The sequence below is a fragment of the Trachurus japonicus genome, unplaced genomic scaffold (assembly GCF_045865225.1).
Source record: "Trachurus japonicus isolate A0001 unplaced genomic scaffold, Traja_1.0 AP031020.1".
Classification (NCBI taxonomy): Eukaryota; Metazoa; Chordata; class Actinopteri; order Carangiformes; family Carangidae; genus Trachurus; species Trachurus japonicus.
The window spans coordinates 459,134-473,647 of record NW_028221153.1 but is presented as its reverse complement, the minus strand read 5'-3'; the positions used below and the strand labels follow the sequence as shown (position 1 = coordinate 473,647).

Genomic DNA, 14,514 nt, shown 5'->3' with positions numbered 1-14,514 from the left:
GCTACAGTCAAAAACAAGGAACTGATTACGAAGAGACATTCTCACCTACTGCTGATATGACCAGTGTGAGGGTGATCATGCAGAAGGCAGCGCAGGAGAATCTGCTGCTGCATCAGATGGACGTTAAGACAGCATATTTACATGCACCTATTGACTTTGAACTTTACATTGAGCAACCAGACGGTTACGAGACATGGTCAGACACAGGTGAAAAACTAGTGTGTAAACTGCATAAGTCTCTCTATGGTCTCAAACAGTCCGGAAGAAACTGGAATGCTATGTTACATGCATGTTTGATCAGAAATGATTTCACACAGAACCCTGCTGATCATTGTGTGTATACAAAAGAAAAATATGATGAAAAGGTAATCCTCATTATATGGGTTGATGATCTGATAATAGCAGCTAGCAATGAAAGTGTATTAACAAATGTGAAAACAATGCTAACTGAAAAGTTCAAAATGAAAGATCTGGGAAGACTCAGACATTTTCTGGGAATAGACTTTGAACAAACAGAAGGCCAAGTTGTTATGTCACAGAAAAGATATGTGAACAAAATACTAAAAAGATTTGAAATGGAAGACTGTAGGGCAAGAGAGAGCCCATGTGAACCAAAACTTGACTATTCAGAAAATGCTGAAAAAATGACATTCACGAAAGTACAGAGAGGCAGTGGGAAGTTTAATATATTTGTCCACATGCACTAGACCAGATATAAGTTTTGTGGTCAGTAAACTCTCACAGCATTTTGATGATCCAACTGAAGAACACTGGAGCACTGTAAAACATGTGTTTAGGTACCTTAAAGGTACAGCAGAACAAGGTTTATGCTTCAAAAGAAATGACACAAGTAAACTAGGTTTGAAAGTGTACAGTGATGCAGACTGGGCATCAGAGAGAGCAGACAGGCGTAGTATCTCAGGTTATTGTGTCACTTTAAGTGAAGGAAGCTCTCTAATTTCATGGAAATCAAGAAAACAACCAACGGTTGCACTTTCTACATGTGAAGCAGAATACATTGCCTTAGCATCAGCTATACAGGAATGTATATATTTGAAACAGTTACTTAAAGGGATGGACAAGTACCAGTATACACAAACAAAAGTGTACGAAGACAACCAAGGTACTATTGCACTTGCCAAGAACCCTGTAAACAGGCAAAGATGTAAGCACATAGACATCAAGTATCACTTCATCAGGGAGACTGTAAACAGTGGCAAGATACATCTGGAGTATTGTCCTACTGAGAAAATGCTTGCTGATGTAATGACAAAACCAGCAACTAAACTGAAACTGAAAAGGTTTGTCAAAGATATGTTTGGTACATAAAAGTACATAAAAGTTGTGTTCTCAGGAAACCCATTAAGTTAAAGACGAGTGGAGGTGTTAAGCAATGTAAAAGAAAGCGCCTTTATTCATTGTGTTATGCACAGTACTTTTATTTTGAAGGATGTTTATTGTCCGATCCCGGATGTGATGTGTGTAATTTACCCCGGGGAAAGTTGTTGACGCTTGTGTGTTCCAGCGGTCGGTCATGGAAAATAAAGCAATGGTGGAAGCTGTACTGAAGTGGAGTTTGAACGAAAATCCTTAACAACCTCAATTACTTTACAACACAATGTACAAGGGGCCGAGAATCTTTGGCATAACTAGAAGAAATGATACTCATTTGACTTCATATAAATATCATGCATTGTCATTTGCTTCTCTTCTGGCCAGAGGAGCAGTACTACTAAGATGGAGGGATGCTGCCCCGCCCACCCATGCTCAATGGCTTGGGGACATTATGGTCTGCCTGAGCCTGGAGAAAATCCGTTACTCAATCCATAACTCATACAAAAAGTTTTTGAATGTGTGGGGACCTTTCCTTGAACACTTTAAAAGTCTTAATACACAATAGTGTATCATCCTTGTAATCCTATCTGCTCTCACATGTCATGTAAATCTCACTCATCTCGACAAATGATTACAGGATTTTTTTTTTTTTTTTAATTTTTTTTTTTACTCCTAGTCTATCCCTGCTTTCAGCTACTCCCTCTTCTCCATTTCAATGTAAACATTACCTATTACTTCCAGCAAAGTTGTGTTAATTGTCTCCAGAGTGCTTGTGTTCTGATCAAATCAAATGATCTCATCAAATGTACTATATGTTTGTATGTGCATATATATATATACAGCGGGGAAAATAAGTATTGAACACGTCAACGTTTTTCTCAGAAAATATATTTCTAATAGAGCTATTGACATGAAATTTTCACCAGATGTCGGCATCAACCCAAGTAATGCACTCATACAAAGAAATCCGAACATTAATGTCCATAAATTAAGTTATGTGTAATAAAGTGATGTAACCCCAGTCCCATGTAGCTAGGAAATATTGACTAATTGGGGTGTTGTAGTACAGTGGGACGGGGCCTGAGTTCGTCTAAAGATGGCGCTACCTGTGATAACTGTGATAGTGAAATAAAATAACTTGGCGGTGCCTCCAATAACTTTTAAGAAGTAAACACAAAATTTGGTACTTCCCCTTTAAATAATAAAAGTTCACTTTAACCTAATTTATATTTATCCAAATAGTTTCACCCTTGTAATTACAACACAGGATTTAGTTGAAACAACCAGAAATATTTATTACACAGTTAATAATTGGATTTAGAAAATAAGTAACCAGTTCACTGTTGACCTTTAAGTATGCATGTTTAACAGTATTCAAAACTCTCATATAATGCACTGGAAGGTTTGATACACAAATGACCACGGTTAAACCCACTGAGAGAATGTAAAATCAAAGTGACCAGGTCAATTCAAATGTCCACAGCCCACACTCACACACACATTCACACAGGGCTATTAAATGTAAACGAAAATAAAAACGTTGCAGGCCCGTTCGATGCTTGTGAGCGTGGAGGCCGGAAACGAATGGCCACTTCACTGGGTTTTAACCAGCACAAACAAAAAAGCACGTGCAATGTGTTAGTGTACTCACGAATCCTCACAGTCAGAGATGGAGATGGGGGGAAAAGGGGCAAAGGCAAGGTGCAGTTTCAGCGGCAAGGGGACGGAGCGTGCAGCAACACGGTGCGGAGAAACCACGCTCAAGTACAGCAGCTACAGTCTCTCTCCACGGTCCAGGGCTCTCCCGGTCCTCACTCTCTCCCTCTTATGGCAAATGTCCGGTCCTGAATCACACAATTCCTCTTAGTAACTAAGCTACAGGCCTATTCATGGTGAAAAACCCACAGAACGTATCACACAAATTAGCAATTGCTAACTACAATGCAGAATAAACAGTGTGAAGGCCTACGAGGAGGCTAAGCTAAAGGCTAACGGCGATTAGCAACTCAGCTCGTTTCATACACATTACAAATAAACAATAGCACCGAGCACATTAAAACACATGAATTTACCTCTGGCAGCTTCACAGAGTTCACACACATCGACCACAGGACGACTCTCCGTCAGTCTTGGAAGTTAGGAGTGTTTTTACTTTTACAGTTTACAGCTATCCAACTCGGACGCCGATAAAAGCAGGCTCTGCTACCACTAACTTTGCTAAGTCCCTCCTACCTGAGCAAGGTGAGGACAGGATTGGCTCTACAGACATACAAAGATGGGAGAATAAAATAAAAGATGCTTCACTACCCCACAACAATCGAGGTCTCCTTGTGCTGACAATTACCTATGAATGATTTTTAAGATAACACCACTCTTTTATCTCTGACTTGTGACTGTATATAACATGACTGTTTAACATTTTATAATTCAACATTTTTAACATATTTACACTTCATGAACTATTATGTATTACCAACACAAACATTTTAATATCTGTATATGAATGAATGAAACTAATAGCCACAGGGCTACAATCTCCCCTTTCTAAAGGGTGTTGATGTCCTCATCACACTAGTTTTACATCTGTCACGTCCGGTATGTCAACATCAATGTCTGGCATGTATGCTACAGACTAGGGTCATAAATATATGTTTTTGTCATACATTATCCCAACTTTGATAAAGTACTGGGGAGTCTCTTTTAATAGTGATTCTCAATCCTCTATGTACAACTACAATAGGTTCATTGGTGGAATGGCCAGGTCTATCATAGCTTAACCGCACGACGGGTTTCACTTGTCTTCGGGCGGGACGGTTACAACCAGACTCGGCACTACTTTGGGACTGACTAGTAGAGAGGAGCTCTCCCCCTTCTAGACCTGTGTGCACCACAGTGTCCTTTGGCAGTTGCTGAATTTGCTCTGTATCTTGTCCTTCCGAGATTTCATCCACTTCCTCCTCAGTATCCACATCCATGTCCTCTTCAACAATGTTATGCTGAGTTAGTGCATTTTCCAGGGGAACATCTACGCTCAGGTGATCCGCCAGCAGATCAAGGGCCAGTAAGATGTCCTCTCTCCGGTCCGCAGGTAGGTTCCAATGTTCTTCCTCGTCGTCCGAGGGTTCCTCCTGATTTGGATTTTCAATGGACTGTTTATTTTGATGTAATCGTGTCACCGGCCTCTGTGGTGGCCGCTCCACCTCCAAATCTGAGGGAAACCTGACCAGATACCCTATGGGTAAAAGGTGGTCCCTATGCAGGGTCTTGACCATTCCTCTTCCCTTTTCAGGTTTTACTCTGTACACAGGTAAGTCTGGTAATTTTTCTACAACAACGTAAGGGTCAGAACGCCATTTGTCGCCAAGCTTGTGCTTTCCAGGCAAGCCCAGAGCTCGGACGAGCACGCGATCCCCTTTCTCCAACACTTGGTCTCTCACTCTGTTGTCATAGTACCTCTTGTTTTTGTCATGTGACTTATTAGCAACTGTCACTGCTAACTCGTATGCCCTTTTCAGGTCACTTTTCAGCTTGTCAACATACTGTAAGTAGTCACTACAGTTGTCTCCATCGGGAGAAGTTCCAAAACACAGATCAATGGGCAGACGAGCCTCACGCCCAAACATCAAGCAGTATGGAGAGTAACCCGTCGCATCGTTACGGGTACAGTTGTAGGCGTGGACGAGCGAACTGACATACTGGCTCAATTTTTGTTTTTGACTGGGTTGGAGAGTACCGAGCATAGACAAGAGCGTTCGGTTGAAACGCTCTGGCTGCGGGTCACCTTGGGGGTGATATGGACTCGTTCTGGATTTTTTGATGCCTAACATTCCCAAGAGCTCTTTGATGAGACGGCTCTCAAAGTCACGCCCTTGGTCAGAATGAATTCTGGACGGCAGGCCATAATGCACGAAAAATTTCTCGACCAGCACCTTGGCGACGGTGGTTGCTCTTTGATCTTTTGTCACATAAGCCTGTGCATATCGGGTAAAGTGGTCTGTTACCACAAGAACGTTGGTCATACCCTTTGAATCAGGCTCTATAGACAGAAAGTCTATACACACCAAGTCGAGGGGACCACTGCTGGTTATCTGTTTCAAAGGTGCGGCCCTGTGAGGTAACGTTTTACGAGCAACACACCGGCCACAGTTTTTGATGTACTGGGAAATGTCAGAGGCCATTTTGGGCCAATAAAATCGATCTTTCACCAGGTCAGTGATGCGGTCAACTCCCAGATGGCCAGAATCATCATGAACAGACTTAAGCACTCTAAGACGGTGTTTACTGGGGAGGACTAGTTGGAAAATCTGGCCGCCCACCGGTCGGGTGGTTTTCCTGTACAACAGGCCTGACTTTATCAGAAGCCTGCTGCTTTCTCGTTGCATCAAAGCAACATCTGGAGTGTGGCTTTGGGAGGTCGGGGGCCAGACTCCACTTTGTACAGCTTGTTTGGCGACACCGATGTCTGGGTCTCCGTCTTGCGCCTTGCGCAGCTCCTCGTTGCTTAGCTGTTCCAAAGAACTCACCCCGAGCTGAGTGGATAAAGCATAAGCAGGGGGGATGACAGTTGGGGGAACTCCCAACTGGTCTATTAGACGGTTGGGTAGTTTAGATGATTGAGTGACACTAAAGGGGCGACAGAGAGCCTTAACACCTGATTGAGGGATGTGTCTCCATCCGTCGTCCTCCTCCATGGCGTTCCGGGACAACCAGTCGGCATCCACATTTTCTCTGCCAGGCTTATACTTAATGTCGAAGTCGTAGGTAGTTAAGTTAGCCAACCACCTATGGCCAGTAGCGTTCAACTTCGCCGTGGTGAGAACATAGGTGAGCGGGTTGTTGTCGGTTCTCACCGTGAATCTGGCACCATAGAGGTAATCGTGGAACTTATCCACCACGGCCCACTTCAAAGCCAGAAATTCAAGTTGGTGGATAGGGTAGTTTTTCTCTGCTTGACATAGCTTACGGCTAGCAAATGCCACAGGTCGCAACCCCTCAGGGTATTCTTGATTGAGGACCGCCCCAAGCCCGTCCATGCTGGCATCCACATGTAGGATGTAAGGCTTTGTTGCATCGGCAAAAGCCAACACTGGAGCACTGGTAAGACATTGGATGATTTGGCGAAAAGCATCAGCACAGGCTGGGGTCCAGCGCTCGCCAAAGGGCTCAGATGGTCGAAAATAGTCATGAACATCGGACTTGGCAGGGTTCTTCCCCTTCCTTACAGGAGGGTATCCCTTCGTTAAGTCAGTAAGAGGGCGAACTATGGCTGAGTAGTTCTTGATGAACTTGCGATAATAACCGCAGAACCCCAGAAATGACTGCAGCGACTTCAAGTGGGTAGGTGGCTGCCACTGGGCTACAGCCTTAATTTTGTCGGGGTCGGTTGCAATACCGGCTGCGGACACTATATGTCCCACGTACTTTACTTCCGGCTGGCAAAACTGGCACTTGTCCAGTGAAAGTTTTAAGCCGACCTCTGCCAGTCGGTCAAGTACGCGCAGAAGACGTTCTTCGTGTTCTTCCAGGGTGCGACCAAACACGATGAGGTCGTCGAGGTAAACGAGACACTGAAGCAGGTTCATATCTCCCACTGCCTTTTCCATCAATCGCTGGAACGTGGCAGGGGCCCCGGTGATGCCTTGGGGCATCCGCTCAAACTGGTAAAACCCAAGCGGGCATATGAACGCTGTTTTTTCCTTGTCCTCCTCGGACATTGCGATTTGATAATAGCCAGAGCGAAGATCAAGCACAGAAAACCAATGGCTTCCCGTGAGGCTGGCCAAAGCATCATCGATCCGAGGAAGGGTGTATTGGTCAGGTATGGTCTTCAGATTAAGGGTGCGATAATCAATGCACATTCTTATCTTACCATTCTTCTTCCTAGCTATCACTATGGGAGAAGCGTACGGGCTGCGTGATTCTTTGATAATCCCTGCAGCAAGGAGCTCCTGTAGATGTTTGCGGACATCATCGATTTCTGCGGGAGCAAGACGCCTGACTCTCTCTCGAAAGGGGCTAGGGTCTTTCAGCCTAATACAATGCTCCACTCCTTTCGCCAAACCCACATCCCACTCGGACAAGGAGAAAACCTCAGGTCGATCAGCCAATTTTTGAGCCAGTCGGTTTCTCCAGTTCTCTGGAATGGGAGAGTCACCAAAATTAAAGATAGCAGGGTCAAGTGTGCTAGATGGGGTCTCTACCTGCTGCAGCTGGGTGACAACTTCTGCTTTGTGCACATAAGCGATCACTGTGCCTTTGGGGATGGCTTTTGGTTTGGCAGACTCATTTTTCAACAACACTGAAAATCTGTTGCAATCCATCTCTGCGGAGAGTAGGACGCAGGGGGGCATTAACACTCCAGCTGGAAGAGCTCCGTTGGAAGGAGTCTCTACCACGAGGATGCTATCTTCGATTTTCTCATTACATAACACTTTACAAATAGCTGAACGCTCACTACCAGGAGGTACAGTAAGAGGTCCAGGTCCACTCCACTTAACTACAGCCAGGGGATCACTACGAGGGAGGTGTGACTTAGACTGGGTAGGTAGCTGTGTAGCTACACGCATGGTTCGAGCTAGCTTGGGGTCACCTTGAACCTCACTGGACTGCGGGGCATGACTGAATGCTCGGGCATTGGTGCCAACGATGAGTGGCAGCTTTTCAGGGCCATTACCTTCTGGGCAGACTAAAACAAGCACCACCTTAGGCTCACACTGATCACCATCTTCGAGAAACTGTATCTCAGCTGCAATGTAGCCTTTATATGGGTAACTAGCCTGACTTAGGCCCCATAGCTCCAGGCTTGAAATGGAGTGAAGCGGTAGATGGGACAAATGCTTGTTGTAGTAGTCTTCAAAAACAATTGACACGTTAGAGCCACCATCCATTAAAGCGTCACATGTGTGTCCTTCAATTATGACTTTCCCAATGCTAGACTCACCTACTAAACCTTTATGGATGTCTGCTGGCGTGCTGAGCCCTAGGGAACTGCTGTTGAGTTGGCCTACATGTCCTGTTTGTCCAGGGGAATTGGTTGGGGGACACTTTTGGTTTTGTCTGAGCTTTTGGTTGTTTCTGATTAGCTTGCTTATCACTTTGGAGGGGTTGTCAGTGCCACTGCAGTTTTTGGTGATGTGGCCATCCTCTCCACAGCGGTAACAAAATACACTCTGGCCATCGGTAGTGTTACTGCTTTTCCTAGGTTTAAAGGGCTGTTTTGCTCTAAACCTATGGGGGTCCCTTTCTCTGGGGGTCTCTTGCATGGCTGATTGCTCTCTGAGCTGATTTAACAGCTGCAAACTAGCCACTTGTTCCTTCAGTGACTGCACTTCAGGATCAACATGTAACAGTGAGGGTTTTTCTTTGACTGATAGCTGCTGTACTTTAGCTTCTAAAGCTTTTACTTGGCTTTTAAGAACATCTACTTCAGCAGAATGGACTGTACTGTCCTCTGCTGCACGTACTGTGTGCGCGCTGGTGGTGAGATTTCGTCTAGTAACCTTCTGATCTTCCTCTACTCTGATCTCGCTCAGTAACTCCATGAAAGAGGGAGGGTTCCTCAACCTCTCTTTAAGACGCAACTGGAGTAGCAGGATGTCTGATTCTGATGCTGCACCTCTTAATAACTGCTTGGCCTGTGCACGGTCTCTGGACGTAGGAGGAAGGCCTCCTTTCTGAACAGCTTTGGACAACGCCTTTTCTAATCTCCTTAGATAATCTGATAGCCTCTCACCTGACTTTTGTTGCATGGATCTGAACGCAAAATAAAAATCTTCACCAGACTTGGTGATCCCAAATGCATTTTCCAAGGCTGCTAAATAATCTTCTGGACGCGCATCTGCATCATTGTATCGCACAGCCTGGATTATCTCAAATGCTGGACCTTTTACACTCTCAACAATCCTTTTCTTTTTCTCTTTTACAGAACCGTCACACTCATCCAGCATTACCTGTGCCTGCTCAAGCCAGTTTTCAAGGGTCTCCTCTCCTGGACGTGTGGGCATCACTCCTGAAAACACACTGTAACAGTTCGTGAGTGAGAGTCGGTCGTGTGAGCAGGAAAAACAGTAAGGTCCACAAAAATAGTTCACTTGGGACTTCACTCTTGCCCTTTTATTGAGCCGAACACTTCATACTATCATACATGACAAAGAAGCGGTCTCACTTTACTCACTGTTAGCTGAGTTAAGAAGAAGAAAAAGGAGAAACCATAGGGAGAAACCAGCTAATGGCGTCCACACATCGGGTAGCCTTCTTCTCAACTGAAAACAAAACAACGCGGCGCGACGCTCAATGACGTCCCGGCGCCGCCACGCTTACGTTCTTAAAGGAACATTTACAACTGTTACAACACGTAACCTGCGGAAAGCATTGTTTTCTGGTGGGGGCCGCATTGTTTTTTCCAGCAACTCTCCCACAGCACGAATGATGGAGGTTGGGTCTGACTGTGTGGGTGTGCTTTGCTCAAATAAGGGTTGGAGATCATTCATTGATTTACCTTCACGTTGCAGCAAGTTCAGCAACTTCAGGGTGAAGTCATCAGGCTGGGCGGTGGCACGTGTGAGAAGGGTCACTTTCCATGGGGTTCCACCATTAAGGGGGTAGATCTCAGGGGGAACTGTTTTAGGGTCAACTGGGTTTTGGCACTCACAGAGTATCATGTCTTGCTGTAGCTGTGAGACTGATATTTTAGCTTTATAGCGAACTCGGCCGAGGGCTTTTACAGCTTCTAGTGACTCTGTTATATCAGCTACAACTGCCTCTGTAGGTACATTACTCAGTATCAAAGCATTGGCTGGATCTACTTTTACATCATCACACCATTTCAGTAGCTCAGCTAGTAGCTCGGGGTTGAGTGAGTGAGTCATTATTGTATGTGAGTTTGATCTTCACTACTTAAATTTAGTTGGCCATACAGTGAACTAATCCCAGCGGTGCCTCCATTTATGTAACCCCAGTCCCATGTAGCTAGGAAATATTGACTAATTGGGGTGTTGTAGTACAGTGGGACGGGGCCTGAGTTCGTCTAAAGATGGCGCTACCTGTGATAACTGTGATAGTGAAATAAAATAACTTGGCGGTGCCTCCAATAACTTTTAAGAAGTAAACACAAAATTTGGTACTTCCCCTTTAAATAATAAAAGTTCACTTTAACCTAATTTATATTTATCCAAATAGTTTCACCCTTGTAATTACAACACAGGATTTAGTTGAAACAACCAGAAATATTTATTACACAGTTAATAATTGGATTTAGAAAATAAGTAACCAGTTCACTGTTGACCTTTAAGTATGCATGTTTAACAGTATTCAAAACTCTCATATAATGCACTGGAAGGTTTGATACACAAATGACCACGGTTAAACCCACTGAGAGAATGTAAAATCAAAGTGACCAGGTCAATTCAAATGTCCACAGCCCACACTCACACACACATTCACACAGGGCTATTAAATGTAAACGAAAATAAAAACGTTGCAGGCCCGTTCGATGCTTGTGAGCGTGGAGGCCGGAAACGAATGGCTTACTTCACTGGGTTTTAACCAGCACAAACAAAAAAGCACGTGCAATGTGTTAGTGTACTCACGAATCCTCACAGTCAGAGATGGAGATGGGGGGAAAAGGGGCAAAGGCAAGGTGCAGTTTCAGCGGCAAGGTCCTATGTTCCCCGATCGGGGAACATAGGACCTTTTGTTTTAAAAAAGGTCCTATGTTCCCAGTTTTTTCCAAAAAAGCTCCTATGTTCCCCGGTGTGTATGGAACCGGGGAACATAGGACCCTTTATTTAAAAAGAAGGTCCTATGTTCCCCGCTGTTGCCGGGGAACATAGGACCTTCTTTTTAAATAAGGGTCCTATGTTCCCCGCTGTTGCCGGTTGACACACACGCACGTTTTAAGACATGCGTACAGATGTGATACAGTCAGTGGAAGCTTAATAAATAAACACAAAGTCTCCCCCCCGTGTGCAGGTGTGTGTGTGTGTGTGTGTGTTGGCGCGTGGTGAGGGCGAGTGAGGGAGAGTTTGTTGGTCTGTCCACACGAGAGACGCCGAGGTGACCACGCCAATCCTCTCCCTCGTCCCGCTTGGCTGCAGACGGACCCGGCCGTGCTGCGTCCAGACGGGCCTTTACAGGGTAACAACACACCATAAATAATCCACTATGATGCTTTGGAATCGCCCCCACACCAGCCGTCCAAACGCCGACTGCCACGGTCCCATTAATGCACCTGTGGGCATTACGCACACAACTTACGGCAAAAAAACAAACAAAACATTCATTCATTCATTCATTACAGGTCCGCACATCCCCGTGCGCAAACGCCAAGGATAATTGATCATGAAAAAAACCTGGGGAGCAAAGCTGCAAATCAACGAGCCCATAGCTCCAACAGACTATAGGCAAAACCCAGTGGATCACTACAAGTTGTTGCAACTTTGGGGAATTTCCTCCGGATAAAAAAGGCTTACAAACAGGGACCAGGACAGCTTTATAATATGCACAAAGATCCAAAGGAAACGAAAGGTAAAGAAAAAACAAACAAACAAACAAAAAAAGCAACAGCACGAAGTAGTTAAAATGTGTGTTTTACGCATGCCTCTGTGCGTCTGCCTGTTCAGCTCCACCTACACGACTACCCGAAATTATTCCAAGCAAATCATTTGGTGATTTGAAAGCCTAACAAATTGACATTTTCATTCTTTAAGATGAAGAAACTTTGTCTTGAGCAAAACTTCTTTCCTGCCACTTCTTTCTGTCATTTTACTGCACGTTTGTTACCAGTTTCCATCATATTTGTATCACAATAAATCCTGAGAAAATGTTTATTATAGCAGCAAAAGGAAATGTGCAATAGTAAATCATATGCATTAGGTTCTCAAATCAGCTGTTAATCTGCAGGGAGGGCAGGAGTCATAAACTGAAAAACAAATGTGTAGACGAACAGGAGAGCTGGTAGGAAGAAAGAAAAGAAAGAGTCAGAGCGCAGCGCATCCTGTGGATAAAGATGCATCCGCCGCGATCTCCGTCTCTCTCTCTCTCTCATTGACGCGCTGTCATTCATTTCAGCACCGAGACAGCGGACAGCGCGCTTGGTCACAGTTCAGCACTAGACAAAAGATATCAGTAGTTCACTCTGTGGCAAATACATCCATGGCACTGTCCATAAGGCAGAAAGAGAACTCAACACTGTCTTCTCCACAAGTAGAAAAATATAATAATAAAATAATAATATAACGCATTTTATAATGGCTGGGTTGAGGGTGAGGAAGACAGAGTCCTGTCTGTCTGTGTGTGCCTGTAGGTGTGTGAGTGGGGAGGAGCAGAAGAAGTGAGAGCTGTCAGATAAGTTTGTGTTATGTTGTAGTTACGTCGGTTGGGACGCTACTGCGGAGCGGAGCCAATTTCATTTCTGTGCCGATTGTGCCAGTTGCGCCAGAGCGCGCACCTCTGTGCCAGGCTCGCGCTCTGCGGCGATTTGTGTTTATTCATTTTAACAGAGATGCTGACCAGAGAGGGATTAATACACACATTCACAGGCTACGCACACACGAGCTACCCACAGACTGAGGGGCCGATGCGCAGCACGGAGAATGCCTCTCACTGATAATAAGTCCCTGCAATGCCAGGCTTCGTAGTTCAGCGACTGTTCCTGTTTGAGAAGGTGCACTGGATTTTCTTGTCCATCTGTAGCCTAAATATTTGTCAGGTTCGTCTGCACACGACACACACACACACACACACACACACACACACACACCAGCTGATCCATTTTTTTCCTCATGTTCTTAGTCCAAAGTTTGCACTGCGATGATGCGCGTGCATTTGTGTGTGTGTGTGTGTGTGGGGGGGGGGGGTGTTCGTGTGGGTGTCATAGTGCAGTGGTACTTGACTGGAGTTGAAATATTATCATCAGAAGCTGTAAAACCAGAACCAGTCCCAGAAGCTCCAGGCCCGGAGACCCAGAGAGGGGACCCTCCCAAAGCGCTCCCCGAGAATGGTGCATTGCCGCCCGCGTAAAATACGTGAGGGAGAGGGCTGGAAGATTTGACGCTTTTTTCAAAACTCCGATCTAAAATATCAGATTATACCACTTTTCCTTGGTCGATTGAGTCCAGTAAAAAGTATGAGAGAGAGAGAGAGAGACATTCTCCGCGTCCGTCAACCGGCAACGGTGGGGAACAAAGGGTCCTATGTTTCCCGGGTCTTTGGGTGAACAGTGGGGAACATAGGTCCTTTTTTTAAAAAAAGGGTCCTATGTTCCCCGGTTCCATACAAAGCGGGGAACATAGGACCTTTTGGGTGAACAGCGGGGAACATAGGACCTTTTGGGTGAACAGCGGGGAACATAGGACCTTTTTATAAAAGAAGGGTCCTATGTTCCCCGGTTCCATACAAAGCGGGGAACATAGGACCCGGGGAACATAGGACCCGGGGAACATAGGGATGATCCCACAGCAGCTACAGTCTCTCTCCACGGTCCAGGGCTCTCCCAGTCCTCACTCTCTCCCTCTTATGGCAAATGTCCGGTCCTGAATCACACAATTCCTCTTAGTAACTAAGCTACAGGCCTATTCATGGTGAAAAACCCACAGAACGTATCACACAAATTAGCAATTGCTAACTACAATGCAGAATAAACAGTGTGAAGGCCTACGAGGAGGCTAAGCTAAAGGCTAACGGCGATTAGCAACTCAGCTCGTTTCATACACATTACAAATAAACAATAGCACCGAGCACATTAAAACACATGAATTTACCTCTGGCAGCTTCACAGAGTTCACACACATCGACCACAGGACGACTCTCCGTCAGTCTTGGAAGTTAGGAGTGTTTTTACTTTTACAGTTTACAGCTATCCAACTCGGACGCCGATAAAAGCAGGCTCTGCTACCACTAACTTTGCTAAGTCCCTCCTACCTGAGCAAGGTGAGGACAGGATTGGCTCTACAGACATACAAAGATGGGAGAATAAAATAAAAGATGCTTCACTACCCCACAACAATCGAGGTCTCCTTGTGCTGACAATTACCTATGAATGATTTTTAAGATAACACCACTCTTTTATGTCTGACTTGTGACTGTATATAACATGACTGTTTAACATTTTATAATTCAACATTTTTAACATATTTACACTTCATGAACTATTATGTATTACCAACACAAACATTTTAATAT

The 14,514-nt window shown here is 44.9% G+C and overlaps 1 protein-coding gene across 1 annotated transcript; it reads right to left on the bottom strand.

Annotated features, from left to right (window-relative positions):
• Window positions 1-3,563: 3,563 nt before the first annotated feature.
• Window positions 3,564-7,655, bottom strand: LOC146959825 (retrovirus-related Pol polyprotein from transposon opus). The gene is made up of 2 exons (XM_085772853.1): window positions 4,114-7,655; window positions 3,564-3,594 (listed from the first exon to the last, which is right to left on the bottom strand). The coding sequence occupies exons 1-2, from the start codon at window positions 7,653-7,655 to the stop codon at window positions 3,564-3,566; spliced, it is 3,573 nt and encodes a 1,190-aa protein (XP_085628979.1).
• Between the last annotated feature and the right edge of the window lie 6,859 nt (window positions 7,656-14,514).

Coding starts and splice junctions, on each gene's coding strand:
- LOC146959825 (XM_085772853.1), bottom strand. CDS start 7,655: ATGGATTGCAACAGATTTTCAGTGTTGTTGAAAAATGAGTCTGCCAAA. Junction 3,595..4,113: donor CAAGTGAAACCCGTCGTGCG/GTTAAGCTATGA, acceptor GTATGTCTGTAG/AGCCAATCCTGTCCTCACCT.